This window comes from Ranitomeya imitator, chromosome 3 (assembly GCF_032444005.1).
Source record: "Ranitomeya imitator isolate aRanImi1 chromosome 3, aRanImi1.pri, whole genome shotgun sequence".
Taxonomy (NCBI): domain Eukaryota; kingdom Metazoa; phylum Chordata; class Amphibia; order Anura; family Dendrobatidae; genus Ranitomeya; species Ranitomeya imitator.
The window spans coordinates 247,955,035-247,982,907 of NC_091284.1; the positions used below are offsets into that span (position 1 = coordinate 247,955,035).

General features: G+C 41.6%; 1 protein-coding gene across 3 annotated transcripts in view; it reads left to right on the forward strand.

Moving 5' to 3' along the window:
- The window catches only part of EPS8L3 (EPS8 signaling adaptor L3), a 300,349-nt gene that overhangs the window by 179,456 nt on the left and 93,020 nt on the right, over positions 1-27,873 (forward strand). For all 3 annotated transcript variants that reach the window (XM_069756327.1, XM_069756329.1, XM_069756328.1), the window contains exons 6-9: positions 734-877; positions 958-1,034; positions 13,116-13,234; positions 21,819-21,913. In XM_069756327.1, coding sequence (XP_069612428.1) covers positions 734-877; positions 958-1,034; positions 13,116-13,234; positions 21,819-21,913 — 435 coding nt within the window. The remainder of the gene's footprint in view (positions 1-733; positions 878-957; positions 1,035-13,115; positions 13,235-21,818; positions 21,914-27,873) is intronic.

Consider the following 27,873-nt stretch of genomic DNA (forward strand, 5'->3'; position numbering starts at 1 on the left):
GCCGAACTACCACACTTATATACTGCATTTCTCACCTGTTTTCCACTCTGCAGTCTCTATCTGTAAATTTCAGCTATTTCTGAGCTAGTGGAGGGAGACTAGCTGCTATGATGTTTCCTATACATGGTACATAGAGACTGAGGGATTACTTCTCTTCTATTTCTATATACAACAGTATTTGTTCAGAAGTAGCAATAGCATGGAAGATGTAATACTGCAGTATTGTGCAGTGTAGATGTGAATCCAGCACTGAGGTGTTATAAACACTTATTGGAAAGCTGCAGCACAGGCTAAAATGTGTGTTTCTCTGTCTGTCTCACTCAGCTCTTTCCGCCTCCTCCCTTCTCCATAGACTTCGATATGCATATGTAATCTAAACCTTCAGTGAGCTGGCAGTTTGTTTTGTTTAGACCAAGATGTGTTTTATCAGTATTTACCAGTGAATGATGAGACAAGTGAGGTAAAAAAAATAGCTTACAAGTGGAACAAGAAGCAGATTTTCCTGATAATGTATATTGCAATGTTTCTTATTTTAGTTTTGATTTATGCAGTTTGTAAAAATGACAGTGACCATTTATATTAATTGATGCATACAAATCTACTTTCTAGAGACTGTATTTCCATAGGTAGATATACTAAAAGGGAAATAAGCTATACAATTATGAGAAAAGTAACATTGGAATATTTTTTATCTTTGTTATATATTAAAATAATATCTGTCCATGTTTTATAGGAGAGTCTGGAAAACATTCCATTGCAGAATATTGAAAACTGCCGTGCTGTTTCAGGGAGCCACCCTTACAATTCTCTTTTTGTGGTTACTGTCCGGGATAAAAGAAATACAAATATTTTGATTTTTCAGTCAGAAGAACACCCAGTAAGTCACATAGCATAATAGCATATCACCAGTAACCGCATATTTGTCAACTAACACATCCGCCATATTCTATCATTTAGGCTAACACCCTACAAAGAAAACTGGAGAAGGCTTTGTCTCAACAGAAAGAAGACCAACAAAACAAAGATAACTCCAGGTATGATTTGAAACTTGCTAAACACTGTTACATACTGACCTCTGCCCATTAAAATCTTTACTGTAAAATTGGGAGAACTTCCCAAACTACTTAGCATTTTTATGTAGTCAGTGGGGCAGATTTACTAAAAAACTGTCTAATTTTTAGACACAAAACATTCTTTATCAGAGTGCTTCATGGTGGATGACAAATTTAGGACATCCATGGAGATATAGTCTAACTTTATTACCTTAGTTTTCTTGGGCAAGTGTAGGGGGGTGGCTATGTTTTGGTTATGCCTTTCCACTTCTCTTTCGCCCCGTTGTCAAATATCTTCTGTTTGTATATATTTGCAATATGTACACAATGGTACTGCTACACATTTGAGTGTATTACCATTTGTGTATACGGGTACTGCTACACATCATGTGCATTACTCCTCTCGTAAGTTTATGCCTGTACTAGATGGTGGCCCGATTCTAACGCATCGGGTATTCTAGAATATGCATGTCTACGTAGCATATAACACAGGCCACGTAGTATATAGCATAGGTACGTAGTATATAGCACAGCCACGTAGTATATAGCACAGCCACGTAGTATATAGCACAGGTATGTAGTATATAGTACAGCTACGTGTATATAACACAGCCACGTAGTATATAGCACAGCCACGTAGTATATAGCACAGCCACGTAGTATATAGCACAGCCACGTAGTATATAGCACAGCCACATAGTATATAGTACAGCCACGTAGTATATAGCACAGCCACATAGTATATTGCACAGCCACATAGTAAATTGCACAGCCAAGTAGTATATTGCACAGCCATGTAGTATATTGCACAGCCACGTAGTATATTGCACAGCCACGTAGCACATTGCCCAGCCACGTAGTATATTGTCCAGCCACATAGTATATAGCACACACACGTAGTATCTATATATATAATTGTCTAAGGGTTTTTCCGTCTGTCTGTCTTTCTGTCTGTCTGTCTGTCTTTCTGTCTGTCTGTCTGTCCTGGAAATCCCGCGTCTCTGATTGGTCGAGGCCGCCAGGCCTCGACCAATCAGAGACCTGCACAGCATGGCGACGATGATGTCATAAAGGACGTAGAAATCCCACGTTTCTGATTCAGCGACGGGCACAGTATCGACGTAGATGTCATAATGGTTGCCATGGCGACGATGATGTCATAAAGGTTGCCTCGACCAATCAACGACGGGCACAGTCTGCCGCGAATTCTGGAATCATCATTGTCCATATACTACGGGGACATGCATATTCTAGAACACCCGATGCGTTGGAATCGGGCCACAATCTAGTACTGCCCATAAAATACTAACAGCACTGATAGAGATGAATGGTACTGTGTCCTGAGGTCGCAGCATGTCCGCAGTGCACACCGTGCAGCCTTGAGATGCCGCCAGGGGCGCAGCGTTCCCGGACACGTGCTCTACACCGGGGGTCCCGGGATAACACGGCCGCGCTTCCCCGTGCTGGATGAGAGGAGCGCCAGCGGGCATCGCTCTTAAGTACGGGGTGACGGTAAGCAGAGGACGGTCCGGGGAGGCTGAGGGCAGTGTGCCAGGCTGGTGGCAGTGTGGAGGCCACCACCTGAGCTGTTTGCGGGCAGGAGACTGGCACTGCCGGGGTCTGCGGGGGGGAGACCGGAGGGTAGTATGTGGGCGCCGGGCACTGACTGCAGGGGAGTAGGGAGGGACTAATCGGACTGTGGCCATTGCTGATTGGTCGCGGCAGCCATGACAGGCAGCTGGCGCGACCAATCAGCGACTTGGATTCCATGATCGACAGAGGCCGCGACCAATGAATATCCGTGACAGAAGGACAGACAGACAGACGGAAGTACCCCTTAGACAATTATGTATATAGATTGGTAGGGTAAGTGCAGTAAGAAGTTTGACCACTAGATGGGGGCATTATAGGATAGGCCATATAGTACATTGTTAGTTAGGAATTTAGGACAGTATATGGTTAATGTGTAGGAGGGGCTGCTGCTTGGTAAGCCAGGGTATAGTTCTAGAATAGTTCAGTAGGGCGGGAGCGCCCAAAGGTCCACATGGGCTATAGGCCCAGGACACAGCAGCAGCTCCGCACCGTTAAAGTGGGGCCTAGCCATCTGCAGCAGAAGGAAGAAAATACAGCAGGCTTGTACAGCAGAGTGCCCTAGGAAGCGTCAGGATGTGGCAGCTCTCGGCGTGGGTGGAAACTCTGAGGACCAGGACAGAGCGGTCAGGAAACCTCACAGAAGCAGTGAGTATAGTCAGACGGAACTTGGCACCTACACAGAGCGCAGCACAGAAAGGCAGTTTATTCTCCCAGTGGCAACTGACTCCAGTAATTAATGAACTTGTGTCTGGGGCGAAGCAGACCAAGGGAAGCTTAACTGTAGCAGAGCTGTACAGAGAGTGTCCAGAGGAACCTTCAGGGACGGTCCGAGCTGTGTAACCGTAAGAGAGGTGGAGGGAAAGATAAGGAACAATGCACTGTGACACCTGTTGCAAATGTTGTAAAGACCACAGATGTGCTAAGTAAAGGTGATTTCATTCAAGTTACTTTGGACTGTGTCTCAGTTAATACAAATACAAATCTGCCTGGAGTGGGTCTCCCGCATCCTAGGGAAGATCCAGAAGGAGCTGGACCTGAAGACACAGGTATGCTGACTAAGGGCGAATGTTTTTCTGTGAGGGGAGGTCAGAACACAGAAGCACAGGTGTCCTTGGCCACGACTACAGTCCGGGCTGACCCTTACACAAGCATAATAAATCTCCCCAATGTTTACATAGTTTAACCCTTTCCTGACATGCGACAGACATGAATTTACAGACATTATCAGCACTGTCCCCATTGGGGCTAACCATCGGTATGTTTTTGGAGTGTGGGAGGAAACCCATGCAAACACGGGGAGAACATACAAACTCTTTGCAGATGTTGTCGTTGGTGGGATTTGAACCCAGGACCTCAGCACTGCAAGGCTGCATTACTAACTACTGAGCCACCGTGCTCTCATACATCTGGTACTGTCCGAACATTGTAGAATCCTATTTTGTTATTCAGCCAACATACTCCTCCATACAGCTGGCTCCAGTAGCTGCTATTCAAACCTTTTAATGCCACTGTCAATTTCTGTTGTGTTTCACCATTTTGGATGCTTATCAGCCCACTTGTAATGCAGTTGGGAGGTGGTGCCAATGGGATGCCATGTGGCTTTACTGTAGTATAAGATGACTAAAAAAAATAAGGCAAAAAAAGTATTTTTTTATACAGATAAGCATGAACGCTACAGAATAAATCACCCCCCAAAAAAATGGTATAATTGTTTTTCACCGCACTTGGAATTTTTTTTCTTGTTATCTAGTTCATTGAATGGTAAAATGGACTGTTTTATTCCAAACTTTAACTACTCCCACCAAAAAAACAAGCCATTTTATAGTTAAGTCAAAGGAAAAATAAAAGTTATGACTCTTACAAGAGGGGGAGGAGCAAATGACTTCACAAAAATAGAAAAAATACCTTGGCATAAATGGGTTAAGCCCTTGTATTACTTCTAGCTCTGGACTGACAGCGTGAATTTTCTGGATTTTTAGGATGATTAGTGTAAAGTTTAGATTTTATCACTTCTGCATAAAAATGATACAAACTGATTCGCTGGACCTGGTCATGCAGCCTATCTTGCACTCTGTGACATTTGAATGGGAACCCTGAGAACCACTTTCTACCTCCTGACATCTGCAGCTCTTCTTTTGATAAGTTAGACTAGCATGATATCAAATGTGCATCACGCCACAATGGTGGCATCGTCCCAGGCCAGTTAATCAAAAGAAAAGCTACGGATGCCGTAAGGCATTGAAAGGCCCCCGGCACTTTCAATGTTCACCTGACTTCGTTCCGGCGCCGCTCCATCTTCAGCGTCTTCTGCTGTGAAGCTCAGGTCAGAGGGCGCGATGACGTGGTTAGTGCGCACCCTCTGCCTGAACGTCAGTGCAGAAGACGCTGAAGATGGAGCGGCGCCGGAACGAAGTCAGGTGAATATTGAAAGTGCCTGGGGCCTGATTGACGGAGAGGCGAGTATGTGATTTTTTTTTTTTTTATCGCAGCAACAGCAAATGGGGCAAGTGTCTGAAAGGAGCATCTTATGGGGCCATAATCAACGTTTGTGCAGCACTATATGGCGCAAATATCTTTATGGAGCATCTTATGGGGCCATAATTAACGTTTCTGGAGCATTATATGGGGCAAGTGTCTGTATGGAGCATCTTATGGGGCCGTAATCAACATTTGTGCAGCATTATATTGGGCAAATATGTCTATGGAGCATCTTATAAGGCCATTATTAACCTTTATGCTGGATTATATGGGGCATATTTTAATATGGAGCATCTTATGGGGCCCATCATAAATTTTATGGAGCATTATATGGGGCGTATTTTGTATGGAACATCTTATGGGGCCCATCATGAACTGTATGGAGCATTACATGGGGCTCCTGATTCAATATGGATATTCAAAAACACTTAACCTACTGATGTCTCAATTAATTTAACTTTTATTGGTATCTATTTTTACTTTTGACATTTACCGGTAGCTACTGCATTTTCCACCCTAGGATTATACGTGAGTCGGCTTATACTCAAGTATACGGGGGTTGGCTTATACTCAGGTCGGCTTATACTCAAGTATATACAGTATTTTATATAAAAAATTATTATTTTTGCATCGCTTTATTCTGAGAGCTATAACTTTTTTATTTTTCTACTGATGGAGCTGTATGGTGGTTTGTTTTTTTGCGGGACAAGATGTCATTTTCAGCGGTACCATTTTTATTTATATCAAACTTTTTTATTGCATTTTATTGCACTTTTTGTTCGGCGGTAAGATGATAGAGCAGGGGTGGGGAATCTTTTTTTCCGCCAAGGGCCATTTGGTTATTTACACCATCCTTTGGGGGCCATACAAACTCCACCCACAAAGTACATTCTGACTCTGGCAGTGGTTTCAAGATGTAGTCTTTCATTGCATGCCCTTCAGTGTTCAGTAGTGAACACTGCATGTGTGTGCTAACAGAACAAGAAGAAATTAATGAACTGGTTGTAATCAAAATACAGCTCCCTGACCAAGAATGAGGTCCCTGACGCCCCCCGGAAGAAGGCAAGCGCCGAAATGTGCGTAGGGATTTGGAGCACATATAGGTATAAGGAGCCTTTAATGTCACTTGATTTTACCTACTTTATTCACTTTATTGTGATAGTGTGTTAGTGTGATACTATCTACTTGCACTTCCTGCACTTTGTAGTCATACTGTAGAATTTTTGCATTTTAGCAACACTGTCCTATTGGTTATATGGTTATAGTATTAGTCGCACCATTGTTTTTTTAGTCATATATGTTCATGGGTTTAGTGCAAATTAATTATTTTTTTAGTGTTAGTCTAACAGCGCCATTGCAATTTTGCACAAATTCTACCTTCATTAGCACTGTTGCACTTTGCTCTGGATTGATTATATTTATAAAAATCCTTTTTGCACATATTCATTCAGCATTTTGCACTTTTTTACACATTAAATTTTGAATATTTTTATTAAAAAAATTTTTTGCAAATGGTGCCTCTATATATTTCTTTATTCCAGCTGTGGTATTAATTTTTTGCATAATTTTTTGCACAGTTTTGTATTTTGCACTATGCACTTTTTTGAGTGGTTTTGATATATTCATAAAATAATTCCCTCTTTTTATTGGTGCATTTTTGTGAATAGTGCTAGGATATATCATATTAGTGTGTAGGTTATTATATATATTTTTTTGTAATATTTTATTTGGTGTCCTATCATAACATTATATTGTGCTCATATTTATCAGCTACATTTTGTGAATATATTAGCTTTTTATACTTTGTATTATTTTCAATAAAATTAATTTTATACGTTGTCCTTTTGCACTTTTTATTTGGGAGGATTTATACAGTGGGGCAAAAAAGTATTTAGTCAGTCAGCAATAGTGCAAGTTCCACCACTTAAAAAGATGAGAGGCGTCTGTAATTTACATCATAGGTAGACCTCAACTATGGGAGACAAACTGAGAAAAAAAAATCCAGAAAATCACATTGTCTGTTTTTTTATAATTTTTTTTGCATATTATTGTGGAAAATAAGTATTTGGTCAGAAACAAACAATCAAGATTTCTGGCTCTCACAGACCTGTAACTTCTTCTTTAAGAGTCTCCTCTTTCCTCCACTCATTACCTGTAGTAATGGCACCTGTTTAAACTTGTTATCAGTATAAAAAGACACCTGTGCACACCCTCAAACAGTCTGACTCCAAACTCCACTATGGTGAAGACCAAAGAGCTGTCAAAGGACACCAGAAACAAAATTGTAGCCCTGCACCAGGCTGGGAAGACTGAATCTGCAATAGCCAACCAGCTTGGAGTGAAGAAATCAACAGTGGGAGCAATAATTAGAAAATGGAAGACATACAAGACCACTGATAATCTCCCTCGATCTGGGGCTCCACGCAAAATCCCACCCCGTGGGGTCAGAATGATCACAAGAACGGTGAGCAAAAATCCCAGAACCACGCGGGGGGACCTAGTGAATGAACTGCAGAGAGCTGGGACCAATGTAACAAGGCCTACCATAAGTAACACACTACGCCACCATGGACTCAGATCCTGCAGTGCCAGACGTGTCCCACTGCTTAAGCCAGTACATGTCCAGGCCCGTCTGAAGTTTGCTAGAGAGCATTTGGATGATCCAGAGGAGTTTTGGGAGAATGTCCTATGGTCTGATGAAACCAAACTGGAACTGTTTGGTAGAAACACAACTTGTTGTGTTTGGAGGAAAAAGAATACTGAGTTGCATCCATCAAACACCATACCTACTGTAAAGCATGGTGGTGGAAACATCATGCTTTGGGGCTGTTTCTCTGCAAAGGGGCTAGGACGACTGATCCGGGTACATGAAAGAATGAATGGGGCCATGTATCGTGAGATTTTGAGTGCAAACCTCCTTCCATCAGCAAGGGCATTGAAGATGAAACGTGGCTGGGTCTTTCAACATGACAATGATCCAAAGCACACCGCCAGGGCAACGAAGGAGTGGCTTCGTAAGAAGCATTTCAAGGTCCTGGAGTGGCCTAGCCAGTCTCCAGATCTCAACCCTATAGAAAACCTTTGGAGGGAGTTGAAATTCCGTGTTGCCAAGCGAAAAGCCAAAAACATCACTGCTCTAGAGGAGATCTGCATGGAGGAATGGGCCAACATACCAACAACAGTGTGTGGCAACCTTGTGAAGACTTACAGAAAACGTTTGACCTCTGTCATTGCCAACAAAGGATATATTACAAAGTATTGAGATGAAATTTTGTTTCTGACCAAATACTTATTTTCCACCATAATATGCAAATAAAATGTTAAAAAAACAGACAATGTGATTTTCTGGATTTTTTTTTCTCAGCTTGTCTCCCATAGTTGAGGTCTACCTATGATGTAAATTACAGACGCCTCTCATCTTTTTAAGTGGTGGAACTTGCACTATTGCTGACTGACTAAATACTTTTTTGCCCCACTGTATATATACCTGAGAATCTGCCCGGGGGCCTGATGAGAGGTCATCGAGGGCCGTAAATGGCCCTGAGGCCTGAGGTTCCCCACCCCTGTGATGAAGCATTGTTTTTTTGCCTCTTTTTTATTTTATTTTTTTTACTGTGTTCACTGAAAGGGCTAACTAGTAGACAGTTTTATAGAGCGGGTTGTTACGGATGCAGAGATACCAAATATGTGTACTTTTATTTTTTTTTTATTTACATAAATACATTTATTGGAAAAATATTTATCTTTTTTTTTCTTTATTTGAGGATTTTTAAAAAAAATATTTTTACACATAACATATATTTTTTTAACTTTAGTAAAAAAATATAATAGTTACATTGTCCCAGTATGGGACATCACTATATGTTGTCAGATCGCTGATCTGACACTGCACAGCACAGTGTCAGATCAGCAATCTGACAGGCAGGGAAGGAGGCTTGTGAACCATTAGACTTATAAGGGCTCTTTCACATGTCCTGATACTTCCGGTACTGTAACAAACAGTACCAGGGCTATCGGTGTCCATGTGTTACATACGTGTGACATTTGTGTGAAGTCCGTGTGCAGTCTGTGTGCCACACAGTGTGACTCGTACCGGTACCTGAAAAAAAGCAGTACAGTTTGCTCTGTTCCCAGGCGTCAGGTGCTGAAGACAGCTCAGATCATTGTCGCCCCCTGACATCAGCGCGACCAAGCGACAATGATAGAAGTTGCATTTATCATCCGCTGTGTACAGCGTGTGTAAAATAAAATAAAATTTTTTTAAAATGACGTAGGCTTCCACGTAATTTTATTAACCAGAAGAGGGAAAGGTTGACCGCTGGGGATAAATGTTTATAATCTGAGAAAGAGGCCAATATCCCAAAAGGTTCCCAGGCTATTAATAACAGCTCACAGCTGTTTGCTTAGCCTTTACTGGTTAATTTACAGAGTACCCCAGAAGAAAAACAACGAAGGGTCTGACTATAAATTCTAACCAGCAAAGGCTAAACAGACAGCTGTGGGCTGATATTAATAGCCTGGGAAGGGGCTTGGCATATTGGACCCCTTCCCAGGCTAAGAACAACAGCCCTCAGCCGCCCCAGAAAAGGCGCACCAAATATGGCACATAGCCTCGCTCTTCCCACTTGTCCTGGTGTGGTGACAAGTGGGGTAATAGGGTTGTGTTTCATGTCAGCTGTTTTATGGCCGCTGACATCAAGCCCAGGAATTAGCAATGAATAGGCATAAATAAGATGCTCCCATTACTAAACCCATAGTCATATTGTAAAAAATAAGCAGCAAGGATAAAGTAATTTAATTGAATGAAAGACACAGACTTCTTTGTTTGAAATAAACACAACCCATTCTCTTTTTTCCCATTTATTAGTGTAAAAATTAAAATAATAAAACACCATATTCCTCACCTGTCCGACATCAATCCTTTTGTCCTACAAAGTACTCCAGCTCTGCTACATTTGGATTACATGGATGAGCACTGGCATGATGCAACCACTCAGACATGAATCCAGGACACACTGATAAAGCTTGGGATGCAGCTTCAGTGACAATATAGAGGTTACCGCTGGTCATTGTCAACTGTTCCTACATTCAGTTCAGTGTGAGCTGGCCGATGAACTGTTGTAACCTTCATTACATCGCCGCTAGCACCATGAGAATTTTCTCATGGTGCTAGCGGTCATGTCATTAATATAGTGGAGCTCTGCCAATCCAATAGGGGAGTGTCAATTTTTTAATTTTTTTTTCCTCCCTGAGGAACATTATCAAGTAGATGTCCAGAAGTAGACAAACCCTTTATAAAAAGCAGGTCTGACAGACTTTTAGTGATCTGTTTTCAAGTACTACACTATTTTGCACAGCAAAAAGAACATACATTTGTCTCAAAGTCATCAGTGAATGGTTTTCAAAGGACATGAAATGGTATATACCACTGGGAACATTACACTCCCTGACATATAATTCACCCAATCCTAGTTTACATCCTCACCTGTGCTCAGTAAATGATCGGTTAATTAGTGCGTGTGTATAAAAAGAAACCCAGCACCCCAGACCTTCACTTGAACTGCAACTTGAGCTCTGACAACATGCCAAAAATCCACCCTGCGACCAAAGCCTGGATTATCAAGAGGCTGAAGACCAGATCCACTGCAGAGGTGGCTGGCACCTTTAATATGTCTCAGAGTCAAGTACAAAGAATTAAAAAAAGATTTGAAGAGACTGGAGATGTGTTTGACAAGCCCAGGTCCGGCAGACCCTGCAAAATAGCTGCTCAGGAGGAATATTTGTTGGTTAGAAAATCCAAAGCAAGTCCCTCTTCCACTGCAGCTGAGTACCAACAGGCCTGGTCACCTCAAGTCCCTGTGTCAACTAGAACAGTTTGTAGGATTCTGCCTTGAAATGGCCTCCATGGAAGAATCAGTGCCCAGAAGCCAGCACTAAACAAAAGGCAAATAAAAAACCGTGTGGCATTTGCAAATGCAAAGATGCTGGAAAAGTGGCAGAAGGTGGATTTCTCTGATGCATCTTCAGTAGAATTACACCACAGACGCCGCAAATACTGCAAGAGACCTACTGGAGCCCGTATGGATCCAAAATACACCCAGCAAACAGTTAAATTGGGGGTTGGAAACATTATAGTCTGGGGTTACATTCAGTATGGGGGTGCACAAAACATTTACAAGGTGGAAGGCAATATCAATAGCCTAAAATATCAAGAAGTATTAGCTACCTCTTATATTCCAAATCATAAAAGGGGTCAAATTCTGCAAGCAGGATGGTGCTCCATCTCATACATCCATTTCTACAATAAAGTTCCTCCAGGCAAAAAAGATCAAGGTGCTCAAGGACTGGCCAGCCCAGTCACAGACATGAACATCATTGAGCATGTTTGGGAGAGGATGAAAGAGGAAGCTTGGAAGACAAAACCAAAGAATCTAGATGAACTCTGGGAGGCATGTAAGACTGCATTCTTTGCTATTCCTGATGACTTCATTAATAAATTGTATGAATCATTGTTGAACCTCATGGATGCAGTCCTTCAAGCTCATGGAAGTCACACAAAATATTAAATATGACTCTAATAGCACCACAACTTCATTCACCAATGTTATGCAACATATATTTGTATTTTAAGTTATTTATTTGTTTGAATATCACATTACCTTCTGTGGGCGACAAAACTTTTGTCTTGCCAAAATCTGACCATTCTGTGTCCATTAAATGATCAATATTTCTGCATTGATGCCAATTTATTTTCTTAACCTAAACCACATTTCGGAGGGTTTCAGCTTTCAAAAGAATAATTTATACAACCAATGGATGAATTTAACGTCAGGTTATAAGCTTTTATTTACATAACATGGATAAGCGACATAACTTCTGTCAGGGAGTGTATATGGCATTGGATGCTATATAATGGGTGCTGTCTGCAGTTCAACCCACTGTCTGCATGGGACAGAATCCAGTGAATACAAAGGTCAATAATTCGTAACAAGGTTACATAACGCTCTACAATGTAAATACATCCTGGTCCCATATCAGTTGGTTGTTACCAAAGACTATAAACTGCGTATATCACTAGCTAATAAAAGATAATGTCTCATAAACAATACCTTTGTTTATAAGTTCTTTTAGAGCATATGGATATCATAGATGGACTTCCCTAAAGACTTGCTTCTATAAGCCACAATGGCTCTAGCTCTGGCAGACAATGAATGTATTTTTTGAGCCTATTCATATACTGTATGTATAGCCATGTAAAGTAAGGGGAAATAAGTAACCAGACATTTCCTTCCTTATGATAATAACTGATTGTCAGAGAGGCTAGAACTGAGGCATTTCATTGGCTTCAAGGTATATGAAAGTTACATTGTTTTAGTAAAGCTGGACTTATAAAGTACTTACAAAGTAAAACATATACATTCAACTCAATTTTTTTCAGTAATATATTTCAAATGTGGTTATAGAACGCTTAAATGGAACCTGTCAGAAACTTGTCCTTTTCCCCCAAAATCAGTAATATGAGTGCGTAGTTCTTTAAAAGATAAGCTAATTGGTCCTTTCATGATGCCAAAGCGATGCTCCAACAGTGAGAAATTGTATTTTGAAGCTGTCTAGAAGTGCATTGGGGTGTGACAATGCACATCTTGCGTCTCAGCCTCTCACTGTATATCCTACTTAACGACACCACTACCCCATCCCTCGCTGATTGACAAGTTTGGTACGCAGCCACTGGCCTCTCAATCAGCGAGGGGAGAGTGCTGTTAGGTGGGAAATACAACGTGAGGCTGAGAAGCTAGAAGTGCATCATAAAAAGATCACTGGCTTATCTGTTAAAGGGCTATGCAATCATATTAATTGTTTGGGGAAATAAAAGCTTTTGACAGGTTCTCTTTCAAGAGTTCAAGAGTTTCCACTAAACTAGATGTAGAATGTAGTGAATGAGTGTAATTAAAGGAGCAAATCAAAATTAACTTTTTCCTTTTTTTATTTCAGAGGGAGAATACAGCACATCAGAACTCAGAATGACTTTAATGAACTCATTTATTCCCCACCACCTATTCTTTCATTGGATAGTCTTAAATTAGGACGTTCAGAAAGACAAACTCCCCAAGGTTAGTGTTATTGTTCTACCGTGACACCGTTACAATGCAGAAGTGCAGAAGATATCACTGTGGTCCATGATTTCTTCACACCTTCACAGATATGTAAATTATAGAGGCTTTGGTGCTACAACAATTTTAGTTATGAATGTTTCTTAACGTTGTTGTAATTTTACTCCATTTATAGTATGTCTTGCCTGGAAAAGTCTCCCAAAAATGTCACACAAAACTATCTGGGGAGATTATTTATCAAGTACTTCTAAAATAAGTGGGATGAGATTACCTATATAAGACTATAAATTTACAGCTGTGCGAAAAAGCGTTTGCCCCCTTCCTGACTTCCTATTCTTTTGTATGTTTGTCTTAATTTAAAATAGAAGAATATAACACAAGTAAACACAAAATGCAGTTTTTAAATGAAGGTCTTTATTATTATGGGAGAAGGAAATCCAAACCTACTGGGCCCTGTGTGAAAAAGTGATTGCCCCTTTAACTTAATCATCGGTTGTGACACCGTTAGCAGCAACAACTGCAATCAAGTATTTGCGATAACTGGAAATAAGTCTGTTACAATGCTCTGGAGAAATTTTGGCCCACTTCTCTTTACAGAATTGTTGTAATTCAGCCACATTTCGCCTTTTTAAGGTCATGCCACAGCATCTCAATTGAATAAGGTCAGGACTTTGATTAGGCCAATCCAAAGTCTTAATTTTTTTTCTTAAGCCATTCATGGACTTGCCTGTGTGTTTTGGATCAGTGTTCTGCTACATAACCCAAGTGTGCTTCAGCTTGAGGTCACAAACAGAAGGCCAGACATTCTCCATCAGGATTTTTTGGTAGACAGCAGAATTCATAGTTCCATTGACCACAGCAAGTCTTTCAGATGCTGAAGCAGCAAAACATCCCACAGACCATCGCACTACCATCACCATATGTTACTGTGGGAATTATATTACTTTTCTGAAATGCTGAGTTACTTCTACTCCACATGGGACATACACCTTCCAAAAAGTTCAACTTTTGCCTTGTCAGTCCACAGAGTATTTGCCACAGGTTTACACGACAGAGAGGAGCCAGAAGACCGGAGTGTCTGAGTTCTCCTACTCCTGCACTGAACAGAGTGACTTCAACTTCTTATTAAACTGTGTAAATTTCTTTGGGCAGTGTAGGGGTTAATCTGCTGTGTTGAGAGCTCTTGGAGCAGGGGCTCCCAGCTGTGCACTCTTAGCCACTCCCATCCCCTATATAATCTGGGTCCTGAATAACACAAACCATTATTGGTATTTTCCATTACCAATGTTTGTATTACCTTGTTAGTCTGGTTGGTGTACTACGGTGCACTACTACATCCCTCTCTCCTAGGTGGGAGAGGGTACAGACTGAGTGCAGTTTCAGGAGCTCAGGCAAGGTACGTGGCCTCGGCATCTTCACCTTCAGAAGTAAACCGTGGAACAGAGCAAACTAGGGACACTTGATAACAGAATTGTGACAGTATTCTCCCAAAAGTCTTGGGGATCATTAAGATGTTTCCTTGCAAAATCAGGATGAGCCTCTATGCTCTTATTGCTCATCAGTGGTTTTCGACTTGGAAATCTGGCATGCAGGCCATTTTTGACCTGTATCTTTCTTATGGTGGAGTCATGAACACTGAAATTAACTTACGCAAGTGAGGCCTGCAGTTTTCAATGTTGTTGTGAGGTATTTTGTGACCTCCTGGATGAGTCATCGCTGTGTTCTTGGGGTAATATTGGAATGTAATATTGGAGTTCACCCATGTTCCATTTTTTCTCCATTTGTGGATAATGGCTCTCACTGTGGTTTCCTGGAATCCCAAAGCTTGAGAAATGGCTTTATAACCTTTTCCAGACTGATAGATATCAATTGCTTTGTTTCTCATGTGTTCCTAAATTTCTTTGGATCGCGGTATGATGTCTAGCTTTTGAGGAGCTTTTGGTCTATTTCGTTTTCTCAGGCACATCCTACTTAAGTGTTTTCTTGATTGATGCAATCATGCAATAATTCTACAAGAAAATCAGATTTTTCTGGTTTTATATTTTATTTTATTTGACTTTTCAATGCAAAATAGACTGGAATTGAGATGGGACACCATGTTGTGTTTGGAGAGCCCTGATATGCCTAAACAGTGGAAACCCCCATTTCTAAATGAAACCCTAACCCAAACACACCCCTAACCCTAATCCCAACCACACCCCTAACCTCAACCATTTCCTCAATCTGCAAATCCTTAACGTCTTTCTCTTCTTGGTGTTGTAATTTCAGTGTTGAGGAGTGTAATTCTATAATGCCTTTGGCAGTAAAAGCTGGAAATTGTAATATGAAAACTCAATTGAAAGGGATAGTCTGGAACCCAAAATGTATCTTCTAACTAGCCTTACTCTGTAACCACTTTTTGCTTTAACCCTTTTACCCCCAAAGGTGGTTTGCACGTTAATGACCAGGCCAATTTTTACAATTCTGACCACTGTCCCTTTATGAGGTTATAACACTGGAATGCTTCAACGGATCCCGGTGATTCTGATGTAGTTTTCTCGTGATATATTGTACTTCATGATAGTGGTAAAAATTTATTTGATATTACCTGCGTTTATTTGTGAAAAAAACGGAAATTTGGTGAAAATTTTGAAAATTTTGCAATTTTCCAACTTTGAATTTTTATGTCCTTAAATCACAGAGATATGTCACACAAAATACTTAATAAGTAACATTTCCCACATGTCTACTTTACATCAGCACAATTTTGGAAACAAAATTTTTTTCTGTTAGGGAGTTATAAGGGTTAAAAGTTGACCAGCAATTTCTCATTTTTACAACACCATTTTTTTTTTTTAGGGACCACATCACATTTGAAGTCATTTTGAGGGGTCTATATGATAGAAAATAACCAAGTGTACACTTATAAAAACTGCACCCTTCAAGGTACTCAAAACCCCATTCAAGAAGTTTATTAACCCTTCAGGTGTTTCACAGGAATTTTTGGAATGTTAAAAAAAAAATGAACATGTAACTTTTTTTCACAAAAAATTTAATTTAGCTCCAATTTTTTTTATTTTACCAAGGGTAACAGGAGAAATTTGACCCAAAAAGTTTTTGCACAATTTGTCCTGAGTACGCCGACACCCCATATGTGGGGGTAAACCACTGTTTGGGCACATGGCAGAGCTCGGAAGGGAAGGAGCGCCATTTGACTTTTTCAATGCAAAATTGACTGGAATTGAGATGGGACGCCATGTTGGTTTGGAGAGCCCCTGATGTGCCTAAACATTGAAACCCCCACAAGTGACACCATTTTGGAAACTAGACCCCCTAAGGAACTTATCTAGATGTGTGGTGAGCACTTTGACCCAACAAATGCTTCACAGAAGTTTATAATGCAGAGCCGTAAAAATAAAAAATCATATTTTTTCACAAAAATGATCTTTTTGCCCCAATATTTTATTTTCCCAAGGGTTAGAAAAGAAGTTGGACCCCAAAAGTTGTTGTACAATTTGTCCTGAGTAGACTGATACCCCATATGTTGGGGTAAACCACTGTTTGGGTGCATGGCAGAGCTCGGAAGGGAAGGAGCGCCGTTTGACTTTTCAATGCAAAATTGACTGGAATTGAGATGGGACACCATGTTGTGTTTGGAGAGCCCTGATATGCCTAAACAGTGGAAACCCCCATTTCTAACTGAAACCCTAACCCAAACACACCCCTAACCCTAATCCCAACCACACCCCTAACCCCAACCATACCCCTAACCCCAACACAACCCTAACCCTAATCCCAACCCTAACCACACCCCTAACTCCTACACACCCCTAACCCTAATCCCAACCGTAAATGTAATCCAAACCCTAGCCCCAACCCTAACCCTAGCCCCAACTCTAACCCTAGCCCCAACCCCCCATTTTTTTATTTTTCCCTATGTAAGGGGGTGATGAAGGGGGTTTGACTTACTATTTATAGCGGGTTTTTTAGCAGATTTTTATTATTGGCGGCCGTCACACACTAAAAGACGCTTTTTTTTGCAAAAAATATTTTTTGCGTTACCACATTCTGAGAGCTATAATTTTCTCATATTTTGGTCCACAGAGTCATGTGAGGTCATGTTTTTTGCAAGACGAGTTGATGTTTTTATTGGTAACATTTTCGGGCACGTGACATTTTTTGATTGCTTTTTATTCCGATTTTTGTGAGGCAGAAGGACCAAAAACCAGCAATTCATGAATTTCTTTTGGGGGGGGCATTTATACCGTTCCAAGTTTGGTAAAATGGATAAAGCAGTTTTATTCTTCGGGTCAGTACGATTACAGCGATACCTCATTTACAGTGCCTACAAGTAGTATTCAACCCCCTGCAGATTTAGCAGGTTTAATAAGATGCAAATAAGTTAGAGCCTTCAAACTTCAAACAAGAGCAGGATTTATTAACAGATGCATAAATCTTACAAACCAAAAAGTTTTGTTGCTCAGTTAAATTTTTATAAATTTTAAACATAAAAGTGTGGGTCAATTATTATTCAACCCCTAGGTTTAATATTTTGTGAAATAACCTTTGTTTGCAATTACAGCTAATAATCGTCTTTTATAAGACCTGATCAGGCCGGCACAGGTCTCTGGAGTTATCTTGGCCCACTCCTCCATGCAGATCTTCTCCAAGTTATCTAGGTTCTTTGGGTGTCTCATGTGGACTTTAATCTTGAGCTCCTTCCACAAGTTTTCAATTGGGTTAAGGTCAGGAGACTGACTAGGCCACTGCGACACCTTGATTTTTTGCCTCTTGAACCAGGCCTTGGTTTTCTTGGCTGTGTGCTTTGGGTCGTTGTCTTGTTGGAAGATGAAATGACGACCCATCTTAAGATCCTTGATGGAGGAGCGGAGGTTCTTGGCCAAAATCTCCAGGTAGGCCGTGCTATCCATCTTCCCATGGATGCGGACCAGATGGCCAGGCCCCTTGGCTGAGAAACAGCCCCACAGCATGATGCTGCCACCACCATGCTTGACTGTAGGGATGGTATTCTTGGGGTCATATGCAGTGCCATCCAGTCTCCAAACGTCACGTGTGTGGTTGGCACCAAAGATCTCGATCTTGGTCTCATCAGACCAGAGAACCTTGAACCAGTCAGTCTCAGAGTCCTCAAAGTGATCATGAGCAAACTGTAGACGAGCCTTGACATGACGCTTTGAAAGTAAAGGTACCTTACGGGCTCGTCTGGAACGGAGACCATTGCGGTGGAGTACGTTACTTATGGTATTGACTGAAACCAATGTCCCCACTGCCATGAGATCTTCCCGGAGCTCCTTCCTTGTTGTCCTTGGGTTAGCCTTGACTCTTCGGACAAGCCTGGCCTCGGCACGGGAGGAAACTTTCAAAGGCTGTCCAGGCCTTGGAAGGTTAATAGTAGTTCCATAAGCCTTCCACTTCCGGATGATGCTCCCAACAGTGGAGACAGGTAGGCCCAACTCCTTGGAAAGGGTTTTGTACCCCTTGCCAGCCTTGTGACCCTCCACGATCTTATCTCTGATGGCCTTGGAATGCTCCTTTGTCTTTCCCATGTTGACCATGTTTGAGTGCTGTTCACAAGTTTGGGGAGGGTCTTAAATAGTCAGAAAAGGCTGGAAAAAGAGATAATTAATCCAAACATGTGAAGCTCATTGTTCTTTGTGCCTGAACTACTTCTTAATACTTTAGGGAAACCAAACAGAATTCTGGTTGAGGGGTTGAATAATAAATGACCCTCTGAAAAAACTTTTCCCAATTTAAAAAAATAAACAAAGAAATAACATTCTTTTTTGCTGCAGTGCATTTCACACTTCCAGGCTGATCTACAGTCCAAATGTCACAATGCCAAGTTAATTCCAAATGTGTAAACCTGCTAAATCTGCAGGGGGTTGAATACTACTTGTAGGCACTGTATATCTTTTTTTATGTTTTGGCGCTTTTATACGATAAAAACTATTTTATAGAAAAAATATTATTTTTGCATCGCTTTATTCTGAGAACTATAACTTTTTTATTTTTTCGCTGATGATGCTGTATGGCAGCTCGTTTTTTGCGGGACAAGATGACGTTTTCAGCGGTACCATGGTTATTTATATCCGTCTTTTTGATCGCGTGTTATTCCACTTTTTGTTCGACGGTATGATAATAAAGCGTTGTTTTTTGCCTCATTTTTTTTTTACGGTGTTCACTGAAGGGGTTAACTAATGGAACAGTTTTATAGGTCGGGTTGTTACGGACGCGGAGATAGTAAATATGTGTACTTTTATTGTTTTTTTTATTTAGATAAAGAAATGTATTTATGGGAACAAAATATATATTTTTTTTATTTAGGATTTTTTTTAAATTTTTCTTTACACATCTGAATATTTTTTTTTTTACACTATAACATTGCCCCGGGAGGCATCATGTTATAGTGTAAGATTGCTGATCTGACGTGCACTGCAGAGAGGCTTCCCGGTGCCTGCTCTGAGCAGGCGCTGGTAAGAAACCTCCCTGCAGGACCCGGATGCAGCCCCGTGGCCATTTTGGATCCAGGGCCTGCAGGGAGGACACGCAGGGAGCCCCCTCCCTGCGCGATGCTTCCCTATGCCACCGGAACACTGCGATCATGTTTGATCGCAGTGTTTCGGGGGTTAATGTGCCAGGAGCGGTCCTTGACTTCTCCATAGTGCCGGATGTCAGCTTCGATAGTCAGCTGACACCCGGCCGCGATCGGCGTACTATCCCGTTGGTGGGCATACGGGCCCACCCCACCTTGACGGGATAGTACATCACATGTCAGAAAGGGGTTAATTCTAGAGATGGGCAGACCCTTGCATGTTTGGGTCCAGCGCGTTCGGCCAGTTAAAAAAAAAAGTTTAGGTACCAGAACAGTTCTTGGACCCGAACCCGGACCAATTTCACTTGAATGGGGGCCCGAACATCTAGTGTTTGCCTTGCTGTCATGTGCATAACAGCACGGAAAACCTACTCCTGCTGCTGATAATACCAGCGAGAGCAGGCGGCAGCTAATAGCAGTTTTCATCAGCCTGCGCTCTTAATAAATAATTTAAAAAAAATAGCATGAGTTCCCCTATATTTTTGATAACCAGCCAGGCAAAACTAACAGCTACGTGCTGCAACCGTCAGCTGTAGGCATTAGCAAGGCTGGTTATCAAGAATAGAGGGGTCCCCAGCTGTTTTTTAAATGATTTAAATAAATAATTTAAAAAAGCGTCATGGGGTCCCCTCCATTTTTGACAACCAGCCAAGCTAAAGCAGACAGCTGGGGGCTTGTATTCTCAGGCTCGTAAGGGGCCATGGATATTAGCCCCCAGCCTGAAAATAGCAGCCCGCAGATGCCCAGAAAAGGCACATCTATTAGATACTCCAATTCTGGCGCTTTGCCCAGCTATTTCCACTTTCCTATGGCGGTGGCAAGTGGGGTTCATATTTGTAGGGTTGATGTCACCTTTTATTGTCTGGTGACATCAAGCCCATGGCTTAGTAATGAAGAGGCATCTATAAGATACCTATCCATTATAAATCCTATAGTTATAGTATAAATACACACAGAGCCAGAATAAAGTCCTTTATTTGAAATAAAAAACACTTTTTCCTTTTTTGTTTAAAAATTACACAGTTACACTCACCTAACGCCCATTCTATTGAAGCCATCATCTCCTGTAAAAAAACATAAAATAATAAACAACAGAAATACTCACCTAATGCCCAATCCCACTGAAGCCAACGTCTTCTGTAAAAAAAAAAAAAAAGTAACCATATCCCTCACCTGTCGGACATTCTGTCCCATGCTACTGTGAGCTCAGATTCAGTGACTAGCGATTATGTCATCAAGATTAACGCAGGTCACTGAGGCCGCATGGGATGGAGGGATGGATGAGGGATGGATGGATGAAGGGATCGCTGGATAAGGGATGGATGAATGATGGATAGATGGCTGATGAATGGTTGAGCAATGGATGGAGGGATGGCTGGATGAAGGATGGATGAGGGATGGATTGGATTACAATGGGAGAGATTATTACAGGAAACAGCGGGACGAAGAACATGATTACATGGGGGGGCAAATACGCATGTCATTATAGAATCTAGAACACTACAAGGCCCAATATATCTGACCAACATGCAGGTTTGAGCCCAGGTCCAAATTTTGCACCAAGTTATGCCATTGGGCGAAGATATAAGCAGAGCGTGAGCACTGCACTCACCTGTCCCACAACGTCCATCACCCAGGGACCAGGATGTCTTCAGAGGGGACAGCGATGTAATAAAACTAGTAAGTAGCTGCAGCACTGCCCCTTGTGATATCCTGTTCCAAGAAGGACGATGGACACTGTGAGGAGTGGATGCAGCCCCAGCCTCCTGTGATGTCACATTTGAGACTCCTCTCAAATTAAATGTCACTGGAAGTACAGTAACAAAACATATCTAGGGATTAGCAGGAAAGGGGGAAGCATATGGCATTCTGTAATAAAGTAAATTACAAACGTGGTTAGAACATAAGAATAGATATTTAGAAAATATATTTTCGGTGCCGGACCAACCATTTAATATTATGAACACTGCTGTGTATTATGTTCTATTGCAGGTTCTCCTGCTTCTCAAAGAAGGGATGAGCCCACACCTCTAAGTTTCCTGCCGCCATCAATCCCTATTCAAAAGTCAGACACAGGACGTGACATTGTAAGTTCATATCACAAGCAACTAAATTTATTTTCTCATGCATAATTGTAAGAGTGTCAATATGTCAAACAATAAAAACTTTGCCCCCACTCAGTATGATGGCCCAAGAATAACCATCCAATATGCATAATGGCACCCACTAATCCTCTAAACAGTATAATGGCCCCTATCCAGCTCTCAAAACAGTATACTGGCTCCTATGATGGTGGACCCTACAAAAGCTTCACACGGTAAATGGCTTGCATGCAGTATAATGACCCCCACATAGCCCTCCAAACAATATAATGGCTCCCACATAGCCCTCCATATGGTATAATAGTCCCAACATAGCCCTGAAAACAGTGTAATGCCACCCCACATAGATCTGCAAACAAGAAAATGGCCCCCCACGTAGTCCTGTAAACAGTATAATGGCCCCCAGATAGTCTTGAAAACAGCATAATGCCGCCCAATTAAACTTGCAAACAATATAATGGCCCCCTACATAGACCTACGAACAGTATAATGCCCTTCCATACAGACCTGCAAACAGTATAATGGCTCCATATAGTCTTGCAAACAGTATAAAGGGCCTGACATAGTCCTTCATAGAGTATAATGGCCCCACAAATCCCTCAAAATAGTATAATGGCCTCAACATAGCCCTCAAAATAGTATAATGGCCACCACATAGCCCTCCAAATAGTATAGTGGCACCCACACAACCTTCCTAATAGTGTGATGCCCCCACATATTCCCCCATACAGCATAAAGGGCCTCACATATTCCTCCATACAGTATAATGGTCCCCACATAGTTCTCGATACAATATTACGAGCCCCATATAGTACTCCACACAGTATTATTGCACAACATAGTGCTCCATTCAGTATCATGGGCCCCATATAGTCCTCCATAAAGTATTATGAGCTCCACAAAGTCCTCCATACAGTATTATGAGCCCTACATAGTCTTCCTCACAATATCATAAGCCCCCGTATAGTCTTCCATACAGTATTATGTGATCTACATAGTCTTCCATACAGTATCATGAGCCCCACATACAGTAGTCCTCCACATAGTATTATGAGCTCAACATAGTGCTCCATTCAGTATCATGGGCCCCATAAAGTCCTCCATAAAGTATTATGGACCCCACATAGCCCTCCATACAGTATTGTGAGCCCCATATTGTCTTCCTTACAGTATCATGGGCCCCATATAGTCCTACATACAATATTATGAGCTCAAATAGTCCTCCATACAGTATTTTGGGTCACATATAGTCCTTCATACAGTATTATGGACCAGATAACAGCAGAAGACAGCGGATGGTAAGACTAACTGCAGGAGCCTTACATTACTAGCTCCACTCCAGCGCTGACATTAAAAAAAAAGCTGGAGTGGTGCTGCATTAAACTGTGCTCAGAAACCACTCTTAATCATGTGTGTATATACAGTTGAATCCAGAAGTTTACATACACTATATAAAAAGACTCATATGCATGTTTTTCCCAATATCTGACATAAAATCAGAATAAATCTTTCCCGTTTTAGGTCAATTAGAATTACCATAATTATTAATATTTACCAAATGCCAGAATAATGAGAGAGAGGATGTCTTTTTATTACTTACTGCAAAGTCAAAAGTTTACATACGTTTCATTAGTATTTGGTACCATTGCCCTTAAACTAAATGACTGGGTCAAATGTTTGGGATATCCTTCTACAAGCTTCTCACAATAGTTGATCGGAATTTGGGTCCATTCCTCCTCACAAACCTGGTTGTCATGACTTTGTTGCCAGGTGACCCAGAATCACAGGCACCTAACCTGTCCCTAACAATAAGGGGCTCTCTAGCTCACCCTATTCCCCGAATTACTTCTGTAGGTGAAGATGCCAGGGCCACCAACCTTGCCTTATCTCCTGTATCTACTCTCCGTCTGTTCCCTTTCCCCCTCCCAGGGAAGAGGGGAGCAACCATGCACCACAGTGCACCAACCAGACAAACCAGACAACACGTACAAGGGCAACTGAAAATACCAGGCATACAAATATTCACTCACATATAACAGAGAAATGTACCGGGGAGTGGAGGATGGGGAAAAACCAAAGTAAGAGGAAAGGGAATTATCACACTTACAAACCCCAGCAACAGTCACAGATAAATCCATAAAATTCCTTCTCATATAACCTCCAAACAAGTCTCCTCCAAGCCATGCAACATAAGTTAGCTCGAACAATGTGTTTGTCAGGACCCAGATTATGTAGGGGATAGGAGAGCTCAGACTCCCAGAGCTGCCAAAAGAAATTAACACCATTTTAGAAGAAGGTGAAGTGCCTCTTTTCAGCTCAGGAGTAGGAGCAATCAGATGCTGCGGTCTTCTGGTTCCTCTCTGTTGCGGTAACCCCGTGACACTGGTGTAACTGATCCAGGATTGTAGGTCGCCATTCATAGTCCAGTCAAAATACGAAAAAAAAAATACTTTACCCTGAATAAATTCCAAGAAAGTGGTTTATAGTTTTTTTTTGGTAGTATTACATGTAGGGAAAAACATACTAAAAGTTTACCGAGATAGGGCTACCACAAAGGGTCCTAATGTGACGTCAAAGAATATGGCCGCCAAAGCTGTAAAATGTTAAATGCGACTCGCCTTGCAGTGTCTATCAAATTGTCCACCTCTTGTCCACCAAAAGAAACGGATTATCCGCTCACTCTCGTACCAGTAAACTATGGCTGAATTACCAACAGATGGTTGGAATAGCAAGGGAGCTTATCGAGGCCGATTGTACAGGATCCTGGTTGATGCACCCTCATGCTGTAGCCAAATGTTTGCCCATTCTTGCAGCTGCTGGGCATGGGAACTACAGTTGGGTCCATATATATTTGGACAGAGACAACATTTTTCTAATTTTGGTTATAGACATTACCACAATGAATTTTAAACAAAACAATTCAGATGCAGTTGAAGTTCGGACTTTCAGCTTTCATTTGAGGGTATCCACATTAAAATTGCATGAAGGGTTTAGGAGTTTCAGCTCCTTAACATGTGCCACCTTGTTTTTAAAGGGACCAAAAGTAATTGGACAATTGACTCCAAGGCTATTTCATGGACAGGTGTGGGCAATCCCTTTGCTATGTCATTCTCAATTAAGCAGATAAAATGCCTGGAGTTGATTTGAGGTGTGGTTCTTGCATTTGGAAGGTTTTGCTGTGAAGTAAACATGCGGTCAAAGGAGCTCTCCATGCAGGTGAAACAAGCCATCCTTAAGCTGTGAAAACAGAAAAAACCCATCCAAGAAATTGCTACAATATTAGGAGTGGCAAAATCTACAGTTTGGTACATCCTGAGAAAGAAAGAAAGCACTGGTGAACTCATCAATGCAAAAAGACCTGGGCGCCCACGGAAGACAACAGTGGTGGATGATTGCAGAATAATCTCCATGGTGAGATTCACAACAGCCAACCAAGTGAACAACACTCTCCAGGAGGTCGGCGTATCAATATCCAAATCTACCATAAAGAGAAGACTGCATGAAAGTAAATACAGAGGGTTCGCTGCAAGGTGCAAGCCACTCATAAGCATAAAGAATAAAAAGGCTAGACTGGACTTTGCTACAAAAACATCTAAAAAGCCAGCACAGTTCTGGAAGAACATTCTTTGGACAGATGAAACCAAGATCGACCTCTACCAGAATGATGGAAAGAGAAAAGTATGGCGAAGGCGTGGTACAGCTCATGATCCAAAGCATCATCTGTAAAACACGGCGGAGGCAGTGTGATGGCTTGGGCATGCATGGCTGCCAGTGGCACTGGGTCACTAGTGTTTATTAATGATGTGACACAGGACACAAGCAGCCGAATGAATTCTGAGGTATTCAGAGACATACTGTGTGCTCAGATCCAGCCAAATGCAGCCAAACTGATTGGTCGTCGTTTCATACTACAGATGGACAATGACCCAAAACATAAAGCCAAAGCAACCCAGGAGTTTATTAAAGAAAAGAAGTGGAATATTCCCGAATGGCCAAGTCAGTCACCTGATCTCAACCCAATTGAGCAGGCATTTCACTTGTTAAAGACTAAACTTCAGACAGAAGGGCCCACAAACACACAGCAACTGAAAACCACCGCAGTGAAGGCCTGGCAGAGCATCAAGAAGGAGGAAACACAGCGTCTGGTGATGTCCATGAGTTCAAGACTTCAGGCAGTCATTGCTAACAAAGGGTTTTCAACCAAGTACTAAAAATGAACATTTTATTTAAAATTATTGAATCTGTCCAATTACTTTTGGTCCCTTAAAAAACAGGGTTGTACATGTTAAGGAGCTGAAATTCCTAAACCCTTCATCCAATTTTAATGTGGATACCCTCAAATGAAAGCTGAAAGTCTGAACTTCAACTGCATCTGAATTGTTTTGTTTAAAATTAATTGTGGTAATATCTATAACCAAAATTAGAAAAATGTTGTCTCTGTCCAAATATATATGGACCTAACTGTATGTGAAGGCCGCCTACCTTTACCTCCAGTCTATGATCACTCTGGAAGATGATATGCCACCAGTCTTCCATAGATTTATGAATGGCTTGCATGTTGTAAGGCGGACTGATCCGTACTGGGCAGGCCTGGATGGCGACCTAGTCATCGAGCAAGCTCTGATATACTCCCTAAAAACTGCAGGAGGACTCAACAGAGGAAGTGGAATGTCCGAACATCAGAAGGCCTTGTGGACTCGGTCTGTGCCAGTGTCCTCTTCCTACAGTGATGCAATGCAGGGTTTCACTCGCCAGAGCTTTGTCACCAGTGAACAACCCAAGGAGGCAAGAACGTCACGGACGAGAAGAGATTGTGAAGACCTGGAGAAAATTGTAGATAAACTCAAGACCTTTTCACCTTTCTCTGATGAAGTGTCTCTTCGCAACATTATCACCGGTGTCAATGCAAATAAGGATGTGAATGTTCATAACCTGTTCACCATTGGCAGAGAAATAGTGGCAACAATGGAGGGTCAATCACTGTTTTCAGTTAAGTACAAGCGGTCAATGAAAGCCAAGACCCTGGCATCCAGTGAGGCTATTGACGTTGATAAGGACAAAACAATAGACCCCGCTCTTTTGTTCCAAAGGTTTCTTGTGGTGTCTCAAACTGCTGATCTTTCCCTTGATGAGGTGATGGCCTATGAACTTTCACCATACCCACCATCCCTCTTTGAGGCAAAACATCTCTTACACAAACCAAACAAAGCACAACTGATGGCTGCTATAAAAGAACAGAGTTCACATGACGCAGTACTCAAGGTGGTACCCGAAGTGGAACATTATGTTCTTGACGGAGGTTCTTTTCTCCATCGACTGAAGTGGTCAGAAGGAAAGATATATTGTTCAATCACTGAAGACTATGCATCTTTCACACTAAAGCACTATGGTAAGGCTACGATAGTATTTGATGGTTACATTGGAGGACCAAAGACTAAGGACATTACCCATCAGCGACAGCGCAAAAAACAAACAAGTAACAAAGTGAACATTGCTGAAGGAACAAATTTGTCAGAAAAAAGGAAGACTTCCTTTCAAAAGTGGAGAACAAACAGTCTCGTATCAATCTCGTTTCACAGCGCATGAATGACAGAGGTTGCCACATAATACAATCAGAGGGGGATGCAGATTGCTAAGGCAGCAGTGTCAATGTCATCCAACAAAAGTACTAGTCTCATTGGCGAAAATACAGATCTTTTGGTGTTGTTACTTCATCACGCGTCAACCAGCGATGGCAGCAAGCTTTATTTCTACTCAGATAAAGGGAGTCCTGCAACAGTATACGACATTAAGGTTATGAAGAAGTTCCTGGGAAACCATGCCTGCAGCAGTCTTCTGTTCCTTCATGCATTCACGGGTTTCGATACCACTTCCGCGGTTTTGAAGGGAGACTCAGTCTTAAATAGCTGTGCTAAAATCTTTTCCACACCTAACAAAAACAGAGC